The sequence below is a fragment of the Rhinoderma darwinii genome, chromosome 11 (assembly GCF_050947455.1).
Source record: "Rhinoderma darwinii isolate aRhiDar2 chromosome 11, aRhiDar2.hap1, whole genome shotgun sequence".
Lineage (NCBI taxonomy): Eukaryota > Metazoa > Chordata > Amphibia > Anura > Rhinodermatidae > Rhinoderma > Rhinoderma darwinii.
In genome coordinates, this window is record NC_134697.1 from 4,252,351 (window position 1) to 4,278,880 (window position 26,530).

Consider the following 26,530-nt stretch of genomic DNA (forward strand, 5'->3'; position numbering starts at 1 on the left):
GAGAAGTCTCGATCTGACTTGGTGACACAAAGATGCAACACTACAGTGCTGCAAAATCCGCTACAGAAACTCCATGTCTGTACATCTTCAGAGCATGGTCATTCAGTCATGCTGAGGGTATCTTGTAGTTTCTGTCCCTTTAACAACTGGCGTAATGATCATCAGATCAGGGGCCAATGGACCGTTGTGTGGTCCGCTGTCCTCCACATCCTCCTCTGGTTGTGTGGTCCACTTTCCTCCGCATCCTCCTCTGGTTGTATGGTCCGCTGTCCTCCGCATCCTCCTCTGGTTGTATGGTCAGCTTTCCTCTGCATCCTCCTCTGGTTGTATGGTCAGCAGTCCTCCGCATCCTCCTCTGGTTGTATGGTCAGCAGTCCTCCGCATCGTCCTCTGGTTGTATGGTCAGCAGTCCTCCGCATCCTCCTCTGGTTGTATGGTCAGCAGCCCTCCGCATCCTCCTCTGGTTGTATGGTCAGCAGTCCTCCGCATCGTCCTCTGGTTGTATGGTCAGCAGTCCTCCGCATCCTCCTCTGGATGTATGGTCCGCTGTCCTCCGCATCCTCCTCTGGTTGTGTGGTCCGCTGTCCTCCACATCCTCCTCTGGTTGTATGGTCAGCATTCCTCCGCATCCTCCTCTGCTTGTATGGTCAGCAGTCCTCCGCATCCTCCTCTGATTGTATGGTCAGCAGTCCTCCGCATCCTTCTCTGGTTGTATGGTCCGCTGTCCTCCGCATCCTCCTCTGGTGCCACCTCAGCCTCCGCTCCTCTGGTGAAACATATTGTCACATAGCAGGTGAAGTTCCTGCAGTTCCTACTTCTGAGTCAATTAGCGCAGTCGATCAAAGAAGGGTCTTCGCTTTACTTTGCCTGGGGGTGAAGATGGGGAGACTAAGTCTTTGTTCTCTGCGTCTCTCCTTGGTCATCTTGAAGACGACCTTGCTGTCCTACCTACTCCTGCTTCCCTCGTTACCGTGCATATTAAATGATATGTGCCCCTCAGCCATCCAACGGTGACAACACGGGCAGAAAACGCCTCCATTTTAACTGTTTATCTGCACTTAGTTGCAAATATGAGGATAAAAGACCAGAAGATACGACGGCATCATCACTATGAACACAATGTAACAGCCTCAAGTAGCAACATTGTATTTATCATCTGCTACATTGTTTACAGAGACGGGGGTGACTATTACATGGCTGGGGGCTGCTGGGGTGGACATGGTATTATCGGGATTATAAGCGCAGGGTTAGACAACTTCAGTTGCACGGTCACAGCTAGAGGAGGGGCGCACATTGCGCAAATTCTCCCACCAGTAGAAGTGAATGGTAACTTGTGCAAATCTTGCGTAATTATCGGAGTCATCGTTAAGCTTGCCGATTGTTACGTCCGTTGTAAATCCCATTAAAGTTGCATCAAAATGTGGAACGTCACGAGACTGAAACCGTCTGCTCCAGGCCCCAAAGTCACATTCACATTTACATTATTGTCATGCTCCACAACCACGCAAAATAAAACGTATCGCTCGACAGCGTTATTACCGCAAGTACCGGCGATTTTAAACTGTTTACCGCTATGGGCCGCCATGTTTTATTTCATCGCCAACAACTGCTTTTATGGAAAACAGCATTGTACTACCACATGTCATACCGCGATATGCTGCAGAGTGCAAAAGAAATTCAGCAAAGACGCGATATGCTGCGGAACGCAAAAGAAAAACCTAGAAAACCGGCAACTTGGCCTATAACCGCCTTATCTGGCTGATATTATGCGCCACAAATTCCGAGCTGCGCAAAACGGTAAATCGCAGTGAGGTATTGTCTGTCATATCGGCTATGTGCAAGCGGAGATATATACTCCTTAGTCTCAGCCTGTTCCTTGTATCCAGACCGGAGTGCGTATCTTATATATATCCACATGTATGAAATAATCAGGGAATAGAGAACACGAAGTTCCCTCACTGTAACCAGGACGGATATCTCTAATGATCTGCACCAGGTCTGATGGAGGTGATGAGGGAAATGTCACCGGGGTGTCAGGTCAGGCAGATTTAACCATCTTTAGCTCCTCTCAATCCTCAACCATCACAGAAGACGCTGCACCTTTGAAGTCGGCTAATTAAATTCTAACATTTTGTCAAACAGCTTAGTGTATACGGCCAATAAGCCGTCTCTGCCTAAACAGGGCTTTACAGTAGAGTCGTTTCTGCACTTACTAATGAGGGTCCCATGTTTCCCGTACAGCGCCCCCCTCAGAGCAGAGGAGGAACTACAGCTATATCCCCACGCGTTTCACCAGTGACCACAGATGTGACCCATAACAAGACCACTGAATAAAATGTAGCAGCAAAGGGTTAAAGTCCACAAACCAATAGGAAAAGGGGTGCCCCAATAAAATTAGCCGCCCGTCAAGACGCTAAAGAGCGCCATGTGATCCGGGTTTCATGAAAAGTGGTTCTAGACACTGAGCGCCCATTTATTCTGTAAGAACCAAAGAGAGGATTGTAAAAATATTTAATAAGACGTTCATGTCGGGGACTTTGATGTAAAATTCCCAGTGAAAACCTCTGATAAGAGAGGAGTTTTGTGCAAAATGAATGGGATCCCCCCTCATCTAGAAAAACAAGAAAACAAAACATAAAGGAAGGTATTTTACAGGCAAGAAATACATACAATGCCAAAAGCAATGATCCTTTCATCTGATCCGGCTCCACTATATACATGACAAGGGGAAGAGAAAATGTGTTTTGTTTCTGTCGACTTTTAAAAATAAAAAAGGAACCGAGTTATTAAAAATGTATAAATCTGGATGTTCAATGCAAACAAAACAGTTATAGATACGAGCGGAAGAAGATCCAACACGTGGCGCAGAAGGAGACGCTGCAAAGGAGACGGTCACCAGGTCAAGATGCCAACCGGAGCAATGAGAGGACTCGTCGTGGTCATGTATAATATTATCAATGCATATATCCTAGAGGTATCTAATCCTATGATGTGTGATACTGTCTGCTGAGCTGTGTATCTAATCCTACCATGTGTGATACTGTCTGCTGAAGCGGTGTATCTAATCCTGTCATGTGTGATATTGTGCTGAGCTGTATCTAATCCTATCATGTGTGATACTGTCTGCTGAACTGTGTATCTAATCCTATCATGTGTGATACTGTCTGCTGAGCCGTGTATCTAATCCTATCATGTGTGATACTGTCTGCTGAGCTGTATCTAATCCTATCATGTGTGATACTGTCTGCTGAACTGTGTATCTAATCCTATCATGTGTGATACTGTCTGCTGAGCTGTGTATCTAATCCTACCATGTGTGATACTGTCTGCTGAGCTGTGTATCTAATCCTATCATGTGTGATACTGTCTGCTGAGCCTGTGTATCTAATCCTATCATGTGTGATACTGTCTGCTGAGCTGTGTATCTAATCCTATCATGTGTGATACTGTCTGCTGAGACTGAGGTTTTTATCCCAGTCATGTGCAATATCGGTTACTGGAGTTTATTATAAAAAGGATTTTGCATTTTAAAGAAGAATTAATTGCAATTATTATCAATCATCATCATCATCATCATATGGACCAATAACTCTTATGTGTCTCTTCATCCACCTGATTTGTACAGTGCACTATCTCCACAGGCCAGTAGGTGGCGCTGTATTCGACCATCAATCAGCTCAGATTATCGTCTCCGCTCTCTGTGAAGTCACATCCATCCTTACACAATGTAAAATCCACCTGTCTTACATTATATACACGACTGTTCCTAATGACTATGCGGCAAGGCATTCTCCAAACTTTCACCAGATCACCCTGACCTCCGACCCCGGGACAGATTATTCTCCATCTGCAGAAGCCACACAATATAATAAGCAGCTCCTGACGAGGCCCAAAAATAGACGTCTGTAGCTTTAATAAACTAGAAGGAAATCATTTATACATAATGATTAGCGCCATGTGAGAGTAACGATTACTGCAAGAAATTCTAGTCAAGGAGAAGGCTGGAAGTGGTCAGTGTTATTAAATAACAATTATATCAACGTTTATATCTAATAATAATATAATATTAACCAAAATACATCCCATTTAATAATAAGAAATACGAACAAATAATAATAACAAATAATAATAATAATAACAACAAATAATAAATAATAATAATAAATAATAATAACAAATAATAATAACAAATAACAAATAATAATAATAATAATAACAACAAATAATAAATAATAATAAATAATAATAACAAATAATAATAACAAATAATAATAATAATAATAAATAATAATAATAACAAATAATAATAATAAATAATAATAACAAATAATAATAAATAATAAGAATAATAATAAATAATAATAACAAATAATAATAAATAATAATAACAAATAATACCACTAGTAATAGAAAAATAATAACAATAATAATAATTATTCTACTGATCAGAATTACAATCTTCACCAGCTAAATCCACTTTATCTGCAGATTTACAATGTATACACTGCCCCTCTGCCTCTTAGAATTGGTGGCGGGGCATCATTCTCTTGTTTGTCTGCTAGGACACTATATTGCTTAGAAGCCACAAATTTACCAATTCCCTGGCACCAGGTCATGACTGACATGGAACTGACCTCTCCTCTCTGACAATGATAAAGGGGGCGCAGGTCGTGGGTCTAGTATAATGGGAAATGTCAACACAGCAGCAGAAGAAGAAGGAAGAGCAGGCGACATCATCATGGAATGCAGACCTGACCCATAGTCATAGCAGTGCAGGCCCTGACCCCTAGAGGGAAAACTATTATACACAATGCTGTTCCCACACATTCTACAAGCTTTATCCATTCCTGGTCACTATAGGGTTACATCTACAAACACTGTAGGGGCAACTTCTTGCACACATTGCTGTAGCTTCTCCTGACCACTAGAGGGCAACACAATATACATTAAAGGGCCACACATTACACAAGAAGTATGTATTCCCAGCCACTAGAGGGCGACATATTACACACACATTGCTGTGACTACTCCTGACCGTTGAAGGGCCAAACAGTATACAATTTATGTCTATGTCTGGCCAATGAAGGCTTACATATTATACAAACACTGTAGTCACACCTGACTTTAAAGGACCACCCATTATACAAGCCATATCCATTCCTGGTCACTAGAGAGCAATGTACAATACCATACAATACAGTGCAGCTATTCCGGTACACACATTATACGAGCTGTATCCACTCATGGACACATATTATACAAACACTGTTGCTACCCGTCACCACTAGGTGGCCACACATCTTCCAAAGTGTTTCTTATTCCTGCCCACTAGAGGGTGACATATAAATCCTCCATCTACTCCTCTCCACTAGAGGGCATCACATCATATAAACTTTGTGATAAGGGCGAGACCTCAAATAGAGTTGGGCACTGAGTAGGACATTTATGGAGAGAACAGTAAGTAGATGGGTCACTTGTGTCCATTAAAAAACCTAGAATGAATCCTATGGAAATTCCAATGAAGAATTAACCTACAAAGTGTCCATATTGTGCGTGACTTCATAGATGACAGTCCAGTTGTTTAATGCAATAAAAATCATTGATTGCGAAAAAAAACCGCAGTTAATAAATAGTCACACCCGAGTTCTGTGACTGTAACACGATCGCTCAGATTAAGAGCCGTGAGGTGTCCGCCACTGTTCTCCATGGAACGATTACAGGTCATATAATACATATAAATATGATACACAGGTTATAACAACGTGACCGGGGACAGTATATCACTATAGCTAAATCCCAATAGTCCGACAACCACAAGATCAGACAAGACTAGTCGATCATGGACGGTACCATTCTATAGATCAGTCCTCTATAGATCATCTTCAGCTCCTCAAACACCAATTCTGACCTGATACATTTGGACCCTAAACATTTTAAGAGGTTCTGCTCTATGTTAGGTGCCCACCGGACACAGTAAAGGAATTGATACAATAATTGTATTTAGTAAAACTCTACAGTGTAATAAACAACAAAAAGGAACAATGAATAAAAAGAATAATAACAATAACAATAATAATAATAATTACAATAATAATAACATCAGGATTCATCCATAAAGTAATAGGTTCAATGATCCTCACGGCAGGAAATGAATATATTATATTATTCAGTGTCTTCTATTCACTAATAGGCTGAAACAATGAGATAATCCCATCAGATACAATGTAGCCGCTTATATTACAGTCGACACTGAATGTACACGGGTCCTACAGATAATTTGGTCTCTGACAAAGTCAGCCTCGCTCAGTATATGGAAGGTAAAGAATACAATTTCGTTACAAAGCTTATAGAGGAACCTTTCAGCGCCATTCAATAGTCGGTGCATTGTATTATATGTGCAACGTAAATTCAATGAAGTCGGTTTGGAGCTCAGACTAACAGCTCTTAACTGCTGGAATTAGTTCAAGGCCCTACAATGATCCAGCTCAGCGTTGAATGATTCACACATTATGTTTATAACCAGCAGACAATTGAATTGCATTTATTCAAAAGCATTACCCGCACAATTGCGTATTCGTCCATTATAAAACGTGCAGTAAAGCTAATGTCGAAAGACACTTCACACAATGGGCAGCACAAAGGAAGCACACCGTAAGGATTTACTGCAAACACTATTTGGGTGGAAGGAGACAGACAGGTCCAGGCTGTGTCAGATTGGCAGCCGGCCTCTGTTGATGGAAGGTCATTCAGGGGCTTCGGTTCGTTTCAGGTCAATGAAGGGTTAATGATTTGTCACAAGAAGCCCATGGAACCAGAATAAAGCCAATGGGGCCAAGCAAAAGAGATGGATGGAGAGAATCACCGAAATGATGAGAAGCCTGAAGATCCAACCACAAGATCGGACATTAGGGATGAAGTCAACTTGATGGCACGTGTCCACCACCATCATCATCATCATCACCATCACCATCATCATCATTACCATCATCACCACCATCATCATCATCACCATCATCATCATCATCATCACCATCATCATCATCATCACCATCATCATCACCACCACCACCATCATCACCACCATCATCATCACCATCATCACCACCATCATCATCACCATCACCATCATCATCACCATCACCACCACCATCATCACCACCACCATCATCACCACCATCACCACCACCATCACCACCATCACAACCATCATCACCACCACCATCATCATCACCATCACCACCACCATCACCTCCATCATCACCATCAACATCATCATCACCATCATCATCATCACCACCACCATCATCACCACCACCATCACCACCATCACCATCATCATCACCATCACCACCATCACCATCATCATCACCACCATCATCATCACCATCATCACCATCACCACCATCATCATCACCATCATCACCACCATCATCACCATCATCACCACCACCATCATCATCACCACCATCATCATCATCATCATCATCATCATCATCACCACCATCATCATCACCATCATCATCATCATCATCACCATCATCATCTTTTCTATTTTCTATTGATGACTATTTATTGCCGGGCAATTAGCTCCTAATGTTTATAGTAGTTGGACAAACTGGTCACCACCATCAACACCCACCGAACTATTCTTGACCACAACTGGTCTCCAGATGACCTCGTTCCCATCCTACTTGGACTTGCCAACTCTCCCTTTTAAAAATTCAGAATATGGTTGGGATTCCTAAATGGAAAAGTTGACCCTCAAAATTAGAGTGCTACGTGATCGAGACTATTGGGTCAGGAGAATCTTAAACTTTTCAACTTAGAAAGTCTTCACTACTCAATGGGACCCGGCCCCAAGATGAGGACAAGATGTTACCACCCAGTCATGGATCACCACATGAGAAGACCCCCCATGAAGCTCTAGGATCATAAAATGTAATTATGTGGGACTGTTGATGCCCGGGAAGGTAATATGGTCAGGACTAGTCCGGTGGGAAATAGGATTACAGCAAATGGCTGAGTTCTGTTCCTTATAACGGCCGTTAAAACTTTCATTGCACAAACTTCTGCAGTTACAGTTTATTTTGCTGCATCCAGAACTTTATGTAGAACCCCCCCCCCCCCACCACACGGAACATAAAAATCTCTTAGAAAGACTTAGACCTTCTCTGCATCCCTGTGTGGGAACCCGGCCAGGAAAAGATTGATGTATCTTGAAATCACATGCAGCAAACACAAGCCAAGAAAATGTGTCCTCCAACTAGAGTCACGCGGCATTCTCTCCGTAATCTCAGCCTATCCCAGAGAACACCGAGGGGATTCTGCTGAATTACAGAGTTTTAAATCACAATAAACCCCTGAGCAACCCTCCCCCTCCCCAACACGTACAACAGTGTGAACGCCGCTCAATAAACCCCCAGCAAAAGCCTGAACACAAAAGTCTCATTAGTACAAATTACTTTATTGAGGCAAAGACCTGAGCAGAGGTGCCAAAATATCATCTATCTATCTATCTATCTATCTATCTATCTATCTATCTATCTATCTATCTATCTATCTATCTATCTATCTCATATCTATCTATCTATCTCATATCTATCTATCTATCTCATATCTATCTATCTCATATCTATCTATCTATCTATCTATCTATCTATCTATCTCATATCTATCTATCTATCTATCTATCTATCTATCTCATATCTATCTATCTATCTATCTATCTATCTCATAATCTATCTATCTATCTATCTATCTATCTATCCCATATCTATCTATCTATCTATCTATCTATTTTGCCCTTGTAACGGGTAAAGGTCGAATCTAACTTGCGCTTTCCCCATACCTGTGTGGCACTGCCTACATGGTATTTATGTCCCTGCTTAGGACTGTTCCCCCCGGATGAAGCTGCTGACATGCCCAGAGTCTTCACTCTGGATTATAGAGGGGGTGGGGGGTTCACAGAGGAACCCCAAAACTATTCTATCCTTGCGCCCTAAAAAACCAATCCTTACAGGGTTTACCACTCAGGATGACTACAGCAGAGAAAAACTTTCCCCAAAGAAAAAATAAATCCAAAGTGTAGACTCTTGTGGTCCCCGGCAGATCAGGACGGTCCTGCCGGGGAGACGTCTTGGCTGCTGTAGATTTACGGCATGAAATGAACCAGGTAAGAGGTGAAGACACAAACCCACATTAACCGCAGCTCAGCGCGAGACCTAGAGGAGACATCAGGCGGCCCCTGGCAGCCGTTACCGCGTGCCGTTCCTGCGCAGAGAGCCGCTCGCACTATTGTGTTACACATCTCGCACACTTTGCTTTTCCTCCGCGTGTCAGCGCGCTCATTCACGTTAAACTCCTAATTTATTACTATTGCTTAGGATTTAAGTAAAGCTTCATTCCCTCCGCTGCCAAAAATTAATAGCAGAAGTGCCATCTGATTTATACGCTCTGCAGCCGGGCCAAAAATAAAAGGAGCTCGCTGCTCGGAGAAGCTGCGCGCGTCCAGACCCGGGTGAGGAGAGGAGCTGTCAGGGTGCTGAATGTATCAAAGCGCAACGCGACCGTTACATTGTATCAATAACCAGAACACTACAGACAGATCATATTAAAGGGGAACTCCAGGGAAACTGTGGCCAGGATTTCTCTTTGGATATGCTCAGTAGCTTGTGGGTGACCCATGAAGATCTCCTCGCTCTTCTGAATGACTCTAGAAATGCTGGATATACATTATGATACCCTCTGCCAACACTTCTGGGCCAGAGAGGAAGCCAGAACCAGGTCCCTAAAGGGGCTGGGTCTATGCTAATGTGCATTAGAAAGGGCGTTTCTTTACACATTTGTGGGTGTTTCCTGGCGGAACGGGGGCGGTGCTTGAAATGTCCCAAGATTTTGATCTCAGAAGAAGCTGAGGTCAAAATCAAGTTATTATTGGAATTGCTCCCATCTGCTGCAGGAGGGATCAGAATATATATAGGAGATTATTACTATGTATTAATCCAGCAGCGCCCCTAGTGGATGATATGAGGCAAAGTGTTTATCTTTATTGCTACAAACCGTATTCAATAGTGACCTGCAAACTGAAGCTGCTCATTAAATCCATAATGTATTCAATTTCTTTACAAACGTAAAATCCTAAAAGCTAAAAAAAAAACAGACTGTCAAAAACTACGACTGAAAGTTGTATATTCTTAAAAAATATATTTGTACTATTAAGGATACTGCTGAGGAGCACCTACTTATCTCATTAATGGGGAGGGGGAAATCTCTCAGGATACTGCTGAGGAGCACCTACTTATCTCATTAATGGGGAGGGGGCAATCTGTTAGGATACTGCTGAGGAGCACCTACTTATCTCATTAATGGGGAGGGGGCAATCTGTTAGGATACTGCTGAGGAGCACCTACTTATCTCATTAATGAGGAGGGGGAAATCTGTCAGGATACTGCTGAGGAGCACCTACTTATCTCATTAATGGGGAGGGGGCAATCTGTTAGGATACTGCTGAGGAGCACCTACTTATCTCATTAATGAGGAGGGGGAAATCTGTCAGGATACTGCTGAGGAGCACCTACTTATCTCATTAATGGGGAGGGGGCAATCTGTTAGGATACTGCTGAGGAGCACCTACTTATCTCATTAATGAGGAGGGGGAAATCTGTCAGGATACTGCTGAGGAGCACCTACTTATCTCATTAATGAGGAGGGGGAAATCTGTTAGGATACTGCTGAGGAGCACCTACTTATCTCATTAATGGGGAGGGGGCAATCTCTCAGGATACTGCTGAGGAGCACCTACTGATCTCATTAATGGGGAGGGGGCAATCTCTCAGGATACTGCTGAGGAGCACCTACTTATCTCATTAATGGGGAGGGGAAAATCTGTCAGGATACTGTTGAGGAGCACCTACTTATCTCATTAATGGGGAGGGGGAAATCTGTCAGGATACTGCTGAGGAGCACCTACTTATCTCATTAATGGGGAGGGGGAAATCTGTCAGGGTACTGCTGAGGAGCACCTACTTATCTCATTAATGGGGAGGGGGCAATCTGTCAGGGTGCTGCTGAGGAGCACCTACTTATCTCATTAATGGGGAGGGGGAAATCTCTCAGGATACTGCTGAGGAGCACCTACTTATCTCATTAATCGGGAGGGGGCAATCTGTTAGGATACTGCTGAGGAGCACCTACTTATCTCATTAATGAGGAGGGGGAAATCTGTCAGGATACTGCTGAGGAGCACCTACTTATCTCATTAATGAGGAGGGGGAAATCTGTTAGGATACTGCTGAGGAGCACCTACTTATCTCATTAATGGGGAGGGGGCAATCTCTCAGGATACTGCTGAGGAGCACCTACTGATCTCATTAATGGGGAGGGGGCAATCTCTCAGAATACTGCTGAGGAGCACCTACTTATCTCATTAATGGGGAGGGGGAAATCTGTCAGGATACTGCTGAGGAGCACCTACTTATCTCATTAATGGGGAGGGGGAAATCTGTCAGGGTACTGCTGAGGAGCACCTACTTATCTCATTAATGGGGAGGGGGCAATCTGTCAGGGTACTGCTGAGGAGCACCTACTTATCTCATTAATGGGGAGGGGGAAATCTCTCAGGATACTGCTGAGGAGCACCTACTTATCTCATTAATCGGGAGGGGGAAATCTCTCAGGATACTGCTGAGGAGCACCTACTTATCTCATTAATGAGGAGGGGGAAATCTGTCAGGATACTGCTGAGGAGCACCTACTTATCTCATTAATGGCGAGGGGGCAATCTGTTAGGATACTGCTGAGGAGCACCTACTTATCTCATTAATGGGGAGGGGGCAATCTCTCAGGATACTGCTGAGGAGCACCTACTGATCTCATTAATGGGGAGGGGGCAATCTCTCAGGATACTGCTGAGGAGCACCTACTTATCTCATTAATGGGGAGGGGGAAATCTGTCAGGATACTGCTGAGGAGCACCTACTTATCTCATTAATGGGGAGGGGGAAATCTGTCAGGGTACTGCTGAGGAGCACCTACTTATCTCATTAATGGGGAGGGGGAAATCTGTCAGGGTACTGCTGAGGAGCACCTACTTATCTCATTAATGGGGAGGGGGCAATCTCTCAGGATACTGCTGAGGAGCACCTACTTATCTCATTAATGGGGAGGGGGCAATCTCTCAGGATACTGCTGAGGAGCACCTACTGATCTCATTAATGGGGAGGGGGCAATCTCTCAGGATACTGCTGAGGAGCACCTACTTATCTCATTAATGGGGAGGGGGAAATCTGTCAGGGTACTGCTGAGGAGCACCTACTTATCTCATTAATGGGGAGGGGGCAATCTCTCAGGATACTGCTGAGGAGCACCTACTTATCTTATTAATGGGGAGGGGAAATCTGTCAGGATACTGCTGAGGAGCACCTACTGATCTCATTAATGGGGAGGGGAATCTCTCAGGATACTGCTGAGGAGCACCTACTTATCTCATTAATGGGGAGGGGGAAATCTGTCAGGATACTGCTGAGGAGCACCTACTTATCTCATTAATGGGGAGGGGGCAATCTCTCAGGATACTGCTGAGGAGCACCTACTGATCTCATTAATGGGGGGAGGGGAAACTCTCAGGATACTGCAGAGGACCACCTACTTATCTCATTAATGGGGAGGGGGAAATCTCTCAGGATACTGCTGAGGAGCACCTACTGATCTCATTAATGGGGGAGGGGAAACTCTCAGGATACTGCAGAGGACCACCTACTTATCTCATTAATGGGGAGGGGGCAATCTGTCAGGATACTGCTGAGGAGCACCTACTTATCTCATTAATGGGGGAGGGGAAACTCTCAGGATACTGCTGAGGAGCACCTACTGATCTCATTAATGGGGAGGGGGCAATCTCTCAGGATACTGCTGAGGAGCACCTACTTATCTCATTAATGGGGAGGGGGAAATCTGTCAGGATACTGCTGAGGAGCACCTACTTATCTCATTAATGGGGAGGGGGCAATCTCTCAGGATACTGCTGAGGAGCACCTACTTATCTCATTAATGGGGAGGGGGAAATCTGTCAGGATACTGCTGAGGAGCACCTACTTATCTCATTAATGGAGAGGGGCAATCTCTCAGGATACTGCTGAGGAGCCCCTACTGATCTCATTAATGGGGGAGGGGAAACTCTCAGGATACTGCAGAGGACCACCTACTTATCTCATTAATGGGGAGGGGGAAATCTGTCAGGGTACTGCTGAGGAGCACCTACTTATCTCATTAATGGGGAGGGGGCAATCTGTCAGGATACTGCTGAGGAGCACCTACTTATCTCATTAATGGGGAGGGGGCAATCTCTCAGGATACTGCTGAGGAGCACCTACTTATCTCATTAATGGGGGAGGGGAATCTCTCAGGATACTGCTGAGGAGCACCTACTTATCTCATTAATGGGGAGGGGAATCTCTCAGGATACTGCTGAGGAGCACCTACTTATCTCATTAATGGGGAGGGGGAAATCTGTCAGGATACTGCTGAGGAGCACCTACTTATCTCATTAATGGGGAGGGGCATCTCTCAGGATACTGCTGAGGAGCACCTACTTATCTCATTAATGGGGGAGGGGAATCTCTCAGGATACTGCTGAGGAGCACCTACTTATCTCATTAATGGGGAGGGGGAAATCTGTCAGGATACTGCTGAGGAGCACCTACTTATCTCATTAATGGGGAGGGGGCAATCTCTCAGGATACTGCTGAGGAGCACCTACTTATCTCATTAATGGGGAGGGGGAAATCTGTCAGGATACTGCTGAGGAGCACCTACTTATCTCATTAATGGGGAGGGGGCAATCTCTCAGGATACTGCTGAGGAGCACCTACTGATCTCATTAATGGGGGGAGGGGAAACTCTCAGGATACTGCAGAGGACCACCTACTTATCTCATTAATGGGGAGGGGGAAATCTGTCAGGGTACTGCTGAGGAGCACCTACTTATCTCATTAATGGGGAGGGGGAAATCTCTCAGGATACTGCTGAGGAGCACCTACTTATCTCATTAATGGGGAGGGGGCAATCTCTCAGGATACTGCTGAGGAGCACCTACTTATCTCATTAATGGGGGAGGGGAATCTCTCAGGATACTGCTGAGGAGCACCTACTTATCTCATTAATGGGGAGGGGAATCTCTCAGGATACTGCTGAGGAGCACCTACTTATCTCATTAATGGGGAGGGGGAAATCTGTCAGGATACTGCTGAGGAGCACCTACTTATCTCATTAATGGGGAGGGGGCAATCTCTCAGGATACTGCTGAGGAGCACCTACTTATCTCATTAATGGGGAGGGGGCAATCTCTCAGGATACTGCTGAGGAGCACCTACTGATCTCATTAATGGGGGGAGGGGAAACTCTCAGGATACTGCAGAGGACCACCTACTTATCTCATTAATGGGGAGGGGGAAATCTGTCAGGGTACTGCTGAGGAGCACCTACTTATCTCATTAATGGGGAGGGGGCAATCTGTCAGGATACTGCTGAGGAGCACCTACTTATCTCATTAATGGGGAGGGGGCAATCTCTCAGGATACTGCTGAGGAGCACCTACTTATCTCATTAATGGGGGAGGGGAATCTCTCAGGATACTGCTGAGGAGCACCTACTTATCTCATTAATGGGGAGGGGAATCTCTCAGGATACTGCTGAGGAGCACCTACTTATCTCATTAATGGGGAGGGGGCAATCTCTCAGGATACTGCTGAGGAGCACCTACTTATCTCATTAATGGGGAGGGGGAAATCTTTCAGGATACTGCTGAGGAGCACCTACTTATCTCATTAATGGGGAGGGGCATCTCTCAGGATACTGCTGAGGAGCACCTACTTATCTCATTAATGGGGGAGGGGAATCTCTCAGGATACTGCTGAGGAGCACCTACTTATCTCATTAATGGGGAGGGGAATCTCTCAGGATACTGCTGAGGAGCACCTACTTATCTCATTAATGGGGAGGGGCATAACACATTTTAGAATGTGCTTAATCTTATCGGGATTAACTAGAACAATAAATGTGGCCGTACACATTAGATAAATGTCGTCAGAACCCTCAGATTTCAGTGGGACTCCCCGACTATCTAATGTGTATGGGGGTGTCCCGATTCTCATCCGATGGCAGATTTTGGTGAAGAGAAGGATTCGCCATATTCGATTTCAACATGGCCGATCTCGTGTTCCTGCAGGAGATAAGTAGCTGCAGAGGGGTCTGGAGGGGGACAGAGGAGTTTGGCAGCAGGTTATTCCCCTCTCCCCATTGAAAACACATGCACGCTCAGCCGGCAACTATATAAAGTGAACGACCACCTAAACAATGAATTATATAACAGACACCGTATGGATGTAACGGGCGCCAAAACGTCAGAGAGCCGACTATTGGAAACAATGACCGTCGATGGTAAAACGCTGAGGTCTGGCTGCTCCGGAGAGCACCAATTCTTGAGCGTGGCCACCGGGACGGCTGCTCCTATGTCTGGTGGATATCACGGCTATAAAGTTGCAGGCTGGCGCTGGACAAATACTGCATCAAGATTTCCTCCACCTTAAGCAATACAATAATGAGACTGTGCTGCTGACCCCGTGGACCCCGCCGCCTCACCAGCCAGCTCTGCTCCTCGGGGGGCGCACTGGCGATTCTCTCTCTCTCTGGCTGCGGGCGGCTCAATAATTAGAGTGCCTTATTGCAATTATTCTTATGTCAGAAGCCCAAAACGTTAAAAATGCCCACGGTTCATCAGAGAAACCTTCAAAAGACGCTCTCCTCCGGCTGAGCAGGTTCTGGATCTGGGGATCGGCTGGAGAGGATGTGACTCGTTTTAGGCAAAATTTTAATGATTGACTTTGTCTCCTCAGTCCACAGCCCCCCGAAGCTGGTCATTAAAAGGCAGGAAATGCCCTCACCGACAGTCATTACCACTTAATTATGGATTTTGTTTGTAGTGAAGGCCGTCGCCTTTATGGGAAAATTTTCTAACAAGAACGAGCTTGTGTTCTTTCAGGTTTAGTATCCGATCACCTGCTGCGGAGATATTTGGCCAGCAGCAGATTTGCATTATAATAGGGTCATTCTTTCCTCTGCATCTCATGTATACACCACTTGGCAGTTGGGAGCGAGCACAAGGTAATGACTTGTGAGGGGCATAGCGGCACAGCCCCTCCACCCAACAATAGGGTCAAGCTGAAACAAAAACACCGGCAGACAAACAGCATGCCCTGATCTCCGGCTAAGACATAACAAGCGCCTCCGCTCCCATTGGTCAGATTCCTGGCTGTTAAACATGGGATAAATAATACAATTGTCTATAAAACGCTCTTTAGCTATTGGCCTTTATATGTCGATAAATGAATAAAAAGATGATTGAAAAATAAAAACTCCACTGTGCCATTATTTCTCCCTGACAACTAATTTCCCACGCCATCAAAAAGGTGTTAAACGTAATTTCTTTTTATCAGTTGGCTTTTCTTACACAGGTATCAGGAGCACACGGTCATGTGACAACTAAGCTCCACCCAGAAATAGATATATTTTTAAAATAGCCGCTGGAAATGATGCATCATGGGTAAGTAAATTATTCCTATTATTACTGACCTTCAATGGGGGAGGTTAAAAATATAACATTAAGTGATGACTGAGGGTTTTCTTTAAATTTAAATCATTTCATAGTGAGGTCCTAGTCGCTGTATGCGTTTATTACATATGAATCAGACATATCCCGCCATAAGATGCGCATATGAGGACGGCGTGACAATCTCTATGGTTCCTCTCTGAACCCAACAACATCATTTCCTCCCATATTTGGAGACAGAACAGTCTGGAAAGTGAATCCAACATATGAAGAAAAGTCTGAAGAAGACCGTGATCACTTACGATGTGACCTGGAGACGGAGACCTGGCGTCCTTCATTGCTTGTCTACTCTGCACGTCCAGGAGAGGCCATTTCATCTGTAAGTACTGGAGGGGAGAAGAAGAAGAAAGGAAACATCAGTACAAGGTGCATAAAACAATGTGAAGAAAGAAAATACAGTGAGAAGAACTCCCAGCATCCTGGAGTACAACCACCAATAATGTGGGGGCCACAGAACCCAGGAACCTGCAGTCACACAGCAGACAATGATAGCGCAAACTTCTCCTCATCACCCCGTACAGACTGATACAATAGTCATAATAACCACAACAATAATAACAACAACAGTAATAATAATAATAATAATAAACAATAACAACAATTAAAATAATAATAGTAGTAACAACAATAAAAAAAAAAAATTTATGGTAATAATAATAATAGAAAACATTTGAGGTGGTCGGGATATCCTCGATATATAACATCACTACATATAGGAAAACATACTGGCGGTAATTTATTACAGCTTGTGCTCCATACGTCAGTCTTAATCTAATGAAAATTGGAGTAAGATGCGCCTAATTTATTAAGAGGTCGTCCGTGGGCCAGAAAATGAAATCTAATCCAGCTATAAACTAGAGTAGATTTGTGCTATAATTTACACCAGTGGTGCCCCTCCCCTATCATTAAGCCCCACCCACAAAAGTGGCGTAGGCGGTGAAAAGATAGAAATGTTGCAAAATGTTTGCACAAAAAGCAAGTTTGCAACTTTTCTACACCAGAAAACTTAACGCATAGAGGACTTCATAAAATCCCCCCTATATATATATATATATACATCATCAACAGATTTATGGCAGTTATCCAGTGTTAAAAAGTTGCTAAATTTTGGCATATGCCATAGTTGCGCGACAATTTGTGAATTCTTACTCCATTCGCTATTTTCCGAAAAAGTGGCGAGGAAAAAAGGCGCTCATAACCGGCGTAGGTTTGCATTTCTGTCGCATTGTTTAAGAGGTGTGTATCTCGTAATATGTTCGGTGCATTTTCCAACAACGTACATTCATTTAAAGTGTAACTAAAAGTTCAACAAACTTCTGATGTGACATAGTGACTTGTTATAGTGACATGTTAGAAGTTTGGATCGCTGGGGTTCGAGCACTGAGAACCCCACCAAAAATGTGGCAGAAGGTCTCGTGTGAGCGCTCGGCCGCTTCGTTTCTGTTAGTCTTTTTCCGGAAAATAATGTAGCGGAGTACGGGCTCAATAGAAAGTCTATGAGCCTGTGCTCCGCTACATCAATTTTGGAAAAAGCCGAACAGAGACGAAGTGGCTGAGCGCTCACATGAGCACTTCTGCTGCTTCGTTCTAGCGATTGGTGGGGGTCTCAGTGATCGAACCCCAGCGATCAAAACTTCTGACAAGTCACTATAACATGTCAGAAGTTTGTTGAACGTTTAGTTACACTTTGAGATTGATGTGTGGCTCGCCTTAATATATTCCCCCACTGTCCCTGCTGGCATCTCCACATCATTACATATAGGACCTGCCGTATCACTGTATACAGATCATTGTCCCTGCATGCTTTTATTTTATATACATAGCGCCAACATATTCCGCAGCGCTGTACAGCAGTTGTCATCTTTCACTGTCCTCAGTGGGGTTCACAATCTAATTTTCTCATCAGGATGTTTTTGGAGTGAGAGAGGAAACCGGAGGAAACCAATGCGAACACGGGGTCATATTCAAAGCAGCGCTGCAAGACAACAGTACCAACCACTGCCCCCGTGCTGCAAGACCACAGTACCAACCACTGCCCCCGTGCTTCAAGACAACAGTACCAACCACTGCCCCCCGTGCTGCAATACCTCAGTGACAACCACTGCCCCCCGTGATGCAAGACAACAGTGCCAACCACTGCTCCCCGTGCTGCAAGACAACAGTACCAACCACTGCCCCCGTGCTGCAAGGCAACAGTACCAACCACTGATCCCCGTGCTGCAAGACAACAGTACCAACCACTGCCCCCCGTGCTGCAAGACAACAGTGCCAACCACTGCTCCCCGTGCTGCAAGACAACAGTACCAACCACTGCCCCCGTGCTGCAAGACAACAGTACCAACCACTGCCCCCCGTGCTGCAAGACAACAGTACCAACCACTGCCCCCCGTGCTGCAAGACAACAGTGCCAACCACTGCTCCCCGTGCTGCAAGACAACAGTACCAACCACTGCCCCCGTGCTGCAAGGCAACAGTACCAACCACTGATCCCCGTGCTGCAAGACAACAGTACCAATCACTGCCCCCCGTGCTGCAAGACAACAGTGCCAACCACTGCTCCCCGTGCTGCAAGACAACAGTGCCAACCACTGCTCCCCGTGCTGCAAGACAACAGTGCCAACCACTGCTCCCCGTGCTGCAAGACAACAGTGCCAACCACTGCTCCCCGTGCTGCAAGACAACAGTACCAACCACTGCTCCCCGTGCTGCAAGACCACAGTGCCAACCACTGCCCCCCGGTGATGCAAGACCACAGTGCCAACCACTGCTCCCCGTGCTGCAAGACAACAGTACCAACCACTGCCCCCGTGCTGCAAGACAACAGTGCCAACCACTGCCCCCCCGTGCTGCAAGACCACAGTGCCAACCACTGCCCCCCCGGTGATGCAAGACCACAGTGCCAACCACTGCCCCCCGGTGATGCAAGACCACAGTGTCAACCACTGCCCCCCGTGCTGCAAGAAAACAGTGCCAACCACTGCTCCCCGTGCTGCAAGACAACAGTGCCAACCACTGCCCCCCCGTGCTGAAAGACAACAGTACCAACCACTGCCCCCGTGCTGCAAGACCACAGTGCCAACCACTGCCCCCCGTGCTGCAAAACCTCAGTGCCAACCACTGCTCCCCGTGCTGCAAGACAACAGTACCAACCACTGCCCCCGTGCTGCAAGACAACAGTGCCAACCACTGCCCCCCATGCTGTAAGACAACAGTACCAACCACTGCCCCCGTGCTGCAAGACCACAGTACCAACCACTGCCCCCGTGCTGCAAGACAACAGTGCCAACCACTGCCCCCCGTGCTGCAAAACCTCAGTGCCAACCACTGCTCCCCGTGCTGCAAGACAACAGTACCAACCACTGCCCCCGTGCTGCAAGACAACAGTGCCAACCACTGCCCCCCATGCTGTAAGACAACAGTACCAACCACTGCCCCCGTGCTGCAAGACCACAGTGCCAACCACTGCCCCCCGTGCTGCAAGACCACAGTGCCAACCACTGCCCCCCGTGCTGCAAGACCACAGTACCAACCACTGCCCCCCGTGCTGTCCCGTAGGATGAACACTGGAGGAGATTTAGCAATGGTGTCCTAAGATCTGTACATTTACAAGTTGGCGAATATGGTGCAAATTGCAGTCTGATAACTTTGGTGCAACTCACTGGGCCCGTTAGACGCCTCATAGCCACGCCTACTTCTCTAGATACCCACTATTGTATAACACACACCATGAATTTGGCGCTCTCCACTTCTTGCGCCTTTTGCTTTGTGTATCACACAGAACGCTGTCCCTATACGTGGATGTGATCCCTACAGTCCCGGCAGTGAGTACCTGGGCGCGGTCCTGCAGGAATAGTCACCTAAACATCCCCCATCTGTATATTTATTCAGCATCAGCACATCAAGGAGATTTATTTAGGAAGCAGTTGATGAATATCAGGCTGCGGATTAATCATTGAGAGGTGTCCTGTGGAGGGCGTGATTTTAATCTCCCGGCCGGCGGTGCGGGTCGCTCCAGTGATGGGGGTGCTCCGGAGACGTCTGGCCTGAAGTCTGCAGCTCCACAAGTGACGCTGTCCACAATATAATATACAGGCGGTAGTTACTCTACATAAAAGCTTCATTGTCTGCCAAATCCAATCTCCACGGGCTACCTGAACCGCAGATTTTTACGAGTCTACATTTCAGCGCTCAGAGTCTACAACACGCATAATTTTCAATTACATTAAGACAGAACAGGATCATTGCCTATATAACATTACGGGTTGGCGGATATGAGCCTCAGCCCCACTGCCGTGAGAGCTAAATGAATCCAGATGCCACAGAGAAGCCCACGGTGTTCAATAGAGGCCAATACTTCCAAATGTCAGTCCTCCCCGCCGCTCTGCCTCTGCTCCGCAACCTCAGCTGTGTAACACCGGCAAATACAAAGCAACGCCGGGCCGACACACTGCACAGACATGACAGATCTCAGGGTTTTACAGAATTATTCATGGAAAGGAGAGGACACGTGTGGCTGCTGCGCCAAGAGCCCGCCACAAGATCAGTCCAATCATCTCCTGGAATACTCTGTGCTGCTGGGGCCCTGCTCCTCCCACTATGTAACTCTCAGTCTGTGATCTCCCACCAGATCACCAATCCTCTCCTGAAAATCTCTGTGCTGCTGGGGATCCTGCTCCTTCCACTATGTAATTCTGTGACCTCCCACCAGATAGGCACACTCCTCTCCTGAAATACTTTGTGCTGCTGGGACCCTGCTCCTTCCACTATGTAATTCTGTGACCTCCCACCAGATAAGCACACTCCTCTCCTGAAATACTTTGTGCTGCTGGGACCCTGCTCCTTCCACTATGTAACTCTGTGACCTCCCACCAGATAGGCACACTCCTCTCCTGAAATACTTTGTGCTGCTGGGACCCTGCTCCTTCCACTATGTAATTCTGTGACCTTCCACCAGATAAGCACACTCCTCTCCTGAAATACTTTGTGCTGCTGGGACCTGGCTCCTTCCATTATGTAATTCTGTGACCTCCCACCAGATAAGCACACTCCTCTCCTGAAATACTTTGTGCTGCTGGAACCCTGCTCCTTCCACTATGTAACTCTGTGACCTCCCACCAGATAGGCACACTCCTCTCCTGAAATACTTTGTGCTGCTGGGACCCTGCTCCGTCCACTATGTAATTCTGTGACCTCCCACCAGATAAGCACACTCCTCTCCTGAAATACTTTGTGCTGCTGGGACCCTGCTCCTTCCACTATGTAATTCTGTGACCTTCCACCAGATAAGCACACTCCTCTCATGAAATACTTTGTGCTGCTGGGACCTGGCTCCTTCCATTATGTAATTCTGTGACCTCCCACCAGATAAGCACACTCCTCTCCTGAAATACTTTGTGCTGCTGGGACCCTGCTCCTTCCACTATGTAACTCTGTGACCTCCCACCAGATAGGCACACTCCTCTCCTGAAATACTTTGTGCTGCTGGGACCTGGCTCCTTCCATTATGTAATTCTGTGACCTCCCACCAGATAAGCACACTCCTCTGCTGAAATACTTTGCGCTGCCGGGACCCTGCTCCTTCCATTGTGTAACTCTCACCTCATGGGACAGTCCCTGCCACTCGCAGCTTTGTCCTCAATAACATTGTCTCATGAGTGGACAAGTAACTTCTCCCCACAAGATCTGCACACTCCTCTCCTAAAATACTCTGTGCAGCTGAGGGACCCTGTTCCTTCCACTTTAAACTTTGCTCTGTCCTTCTTTTCCCTGTCCACTAGGGGTGCTGTAACATGACTGTATGAAGAATAATCCCCTGAGCAGCTCTCGTCACACAATATCACATTTTCACCAGTTTTATTAAATACAAAATCCAATAAACCCTTTTTTAATTAGAGTAAATTCCCCTTTAAATCCGCAATTTATCAGTAAATATTCTGCAGAAACCCATCATTATAGCCGGCAGACGGCGAGGAACGTGCGTTCCGGTGTGTTGTGTGGAAGAATGCAGATCTTTAGGGTGAGGCCATGAAACACCTTTCTGCGAGGATCTGATTTCACTTGTAATTGTTCAGGAACGACATTTTCAGCCCCAACACCCCCGAGTCTACGGATCTGCGTGTTCAGCCCCAACACCCCCGAGTCTACGGATCCGCGTGTTCAGCCCCAACACCCCCGAGTCTACGGATCCGCGTGTTCAGCCCCAACAACCCAGAGTCTACGGATCCGCGTGTTCAGCCCCAACACCCCCGAGTCTACGGATCCGCGTGTTCAACCCCAACACCCCCGAGTCTACGGATCCGCGTATTCAGCCCCAACACCCCCGAGTCTACGGATCCGCGTGTTCAACCCCAACACCCCCGAGTCTACGGATCTGCATGTTCAGCCCCAACACCCCCGAGTCTACGGATCCGCGTGTTCAACCCCAACACCCCGAGTCTACGGATCCGCGTGTTCAACCCCAACACCCCCGAGTCTACGGATCCGCGTGTTCAACCCCAACACCCCCGAGTCTACGGATCCGCGTGTTCAGACCCAACACCCCCGAGTCTACGGATCCGCGTGTTCAACCCCAACACCCCCGAGTCTACGGATCCGCGTGTTCAACCCCAACACCCCCGAGTCTACGGATCCGCATGTTCAACCCCAACACCCCCCGAGTCTACGGATCCGCGTGTTCAGCCCCAACACCCCCGAGTCTACGGATCCGCGTGTTCAACCCCAAAACCTCCGAGTCTACGGATCCGCGTGTTCAGCCCCAACACCCCCGAGTCTACGGATCCGCGTGTTCAACCCCAACACCCCCGAGTCTACGGATCCGCGTGTTCAACCCCAACACCTCCGAGTCTACGGATCCGCGTGTTCAACCCCAACACCCCCGAGTCTACGGATCCGCGTGTTCAACCCCAACACCCCCGAGTCTACGGATCCGCATGTTCAGCCCCAACAACCCCGAGTCTACGGATCCGCGTGTTCAACCCCAACACCCCGAGTCTACGGATCCGCGTGTTCAACCCCAACACCCCCGAGTCTACGGATCCGCGTGTTCAGACCCAACACCCCCGAGTCTACGGATCCGCGTGTTCAACCCCAACACCCCCGAGTCTACGGATCCGCGTGTTCAACCCCAACACCTCCGAGTCTACGGATCCGCTTGTTCAACCCCAACACCTCCGAGTCTACGGATCCGCATGTTCAACCCCAACACCCCCCGAGTCTACGGATCCGCGTGTTCAGCCCCAACAACCCCGAGTCTACGGATCCGCGTGTTCAGCCCCAACACCCCCGAGTCTACGGATCCGCGTGTTCAGACCCAACACCCCCGAGTCTACGGATCCGCGTGTTCAACCCCAACACCCCCGAGTCTACGGATCCGCATGTTCAGCCCCAACAACCCCGAGTCTACGGATCCGCGTGTTCAACCCCAACACCCCGAGTCTACGGATCCGCGTGTTCAACCCCAACACCCCCGAGTCTACGGATCCGCGTGTTCAGACCCAACACCCCCGAGTCTACGGATCCGCGTGTTCAACCCCAACACCCCCGAGTCTACGGATCCGCGTGTTCAACCCCAACACCTCCGAGTCTACGGATCCGCTTGTTCAACCCCAACACCTCCGAGTCTACGGATCCGCATGTTCAACCCCAACACCCCCCGAGTCTACGGATCCGCGTGTTCAGCCCCAACAACCCCGAGTCTACGGATCCGCGTGTTCAGCCCCAACACCCCCGAGTCTACGGATCCGCGTGTTCAGACCCAACACCCCCGAGTCTACGGATCCGCGTGTTCAACCCCAACACCCCCGAGTCTACGGATCCGCGTGTTCAACCCCAACACCCCCGAGTCTACGGATCCGCATGTTCAGCCCCAACAACCCCGAGTCTATGGATCCGCGTGTTCAACCCCAACACCCCGAGTCTACGGATCCGCGTGTTCAACCCCAACACCCCCGAGTCTACGGATCCGCGTGTTCAGACCCAACACCCCCGAGTCTACGGATCCGCGTGTTCAACCCCAACACCCCCGAGTCTACGGATCCGCGTGTTCAACCCCAACACCTCCGAGTCTACGGATCCGCATGTTCAACCCCAACACCCCCCGAGTCTACGGATCCGCGTGTTCAGCCCCAACAACCCCGAGTCTATGGATCCGCGTGTTCAGCCCCAACACCCCCGAGTCTACGGATCCGCGTGTTCAGCCCCAACACCCCCCGAGTCTATGGATCCGCGTGTTCAACCCCAACACCCCCGAGTCTACGGATCCACGTGTTCAGACCCAACACCCCCCGAGTCTATGGATCCGCGTGTTCAGCCCCAACACCCCCGAGTCTACGGATCCGCATGTTCAGCCCCAACACCCCCGAGTCTACGGATCCGCGTGTTCAACCCCAACACCCCCGAGTCTACGGATCCGCGTGTTCAACCCCAACACCCCCGAGTCTACGGATCCACGTGTTCAGTCCCAACACCCCCGAGTCTACGGATCCGCGTGTTCGACCCCAACACCCCCGAGTCTACGGATCCGCGTGTTCAACCCCAACACCCCCGAGTCTACAGATCCACGTGTTCAGACCCAACACCCCCGAGTCTACGGATCTGCGTGTTCAACCCCAACACCCCCGAGTCTACGGATCCGCGTGTTCAACCCCAACTCCCCCGAGTCTACGGATCCGCATGTTCAACCCCAACACCCCCCGAGTCTACGGATCCGCGTGTTCAGCCCCAACACCCCCGAGTCTACGGATCCGCGTGTTCAACCCCAAAACCTCCGAGTCTACGGATCCACGTGTTCAGCCCCAACACCCCAGAGTCTACAGATCCGCGTGTTCAGGCCCAACACCTTCGAGTCTACGGATCCGCATGTTCAGCCCCAACACCCCAGAGTCTACGGATCCGCGTGTTCAGCCCCAACACCCCCGAGTCTACGGATCCGCGTGTTCAACCCCAACACCCCCGAGTCCACGGATCCGCATGTTTTCAACCCCAACACCCCCGAGTCTACGGATCCACGTGGATTCTGGAACCAGATGTAAAGGGGGAGGGTCACAATGTATCATTAGCAAACAATGTGTGGGGGTAGTCGATGAGGAGCAGTCAGAGGTCAAGTAGACGACGTCACCCAGGGAAGAGCCGGGACATTTCACGTCATTCCGATGGCCGACTTCGAATGTCGCAGAGTAGTAATTGGACGATACCATGGAGCATAGAATCTCGCTGCAGAATCGTACGTGGTATCGTAGCGTGTAAAACCAGCCTTAATAATGCGATGGACCTTCCATAGATGCCAGAAAGAAAAAAAAAAGTTCGGAGCTAGTTGCTAAAGTCTACACGCCCCGGCCACCAGGTTTGTGGGAGCCTTGAGCATTCAGTCCAGCCTTAGGGTATTTTTCCATGGATCGTATACGCTGCATAAGAGCACAAAAGTGTATCCGACCTGGAACCCGCAGGGAATTCCGGCCGAAAAAACGCACCAAATTGTGGTGCAGATTTTCGGGGGGAATCTCTGCTGCGGAAACAGTTCTGCAAAAAAAAAAGAAACAGTAAATACTAAGTCATTTTTGCGGTGCAATTGTAACATTTCCGCCGCTCAAATCACAACATTTGCAATTTGTTGCGGGTTTGAATTCAATGGTGAAAACCCGCAACAAAAGAGCAGTAATTCCGCAGAATAAATTGACACGCTGCGAATTAAAAAACTGCACCAGATTTTTTTCTGCAGCATGTGCATTAGGCCTTATTCACACAAGCGTATTTCACGTCCGTGTTACGCGCGTTAAAACAACGGACGTCACACGGACCTGTGCAATTCAATGGGGCCATTCCGACATTCAGTGTTTTTCACGCAACGTGAAACTCACTGCATGTCCCTTA

At 47.6% G+C, this 26,530-nt stretch overlaps 1 protein-coding gene across 9 annotated transcripts in view; it reads right to left on the minus strand.

Annotated features, from left to right (window-relative positions):
* TCF7L2 (transcription factor 7 like 2) overlaps positions 1-26,530 on the minus strand; it is a 197,948-nt gene that overhangs the window by 67,398 nt on the left and 104,020 nt on the right. For all 9 annotated transcript variants that reach the window (XM_075842778.1, XM_075842779.1, XM_075842780.1 and 6 more), the window contains one exon: positions 16,906-16,989. In XM_075842778.1, coding sequence (XP_075698893.1) covers positions 16,906-16,989 — 84 coding nt within the window. The remainder of the gene's footprint in view (positions 1-16,905; positions 16,990-26,530) is intronic.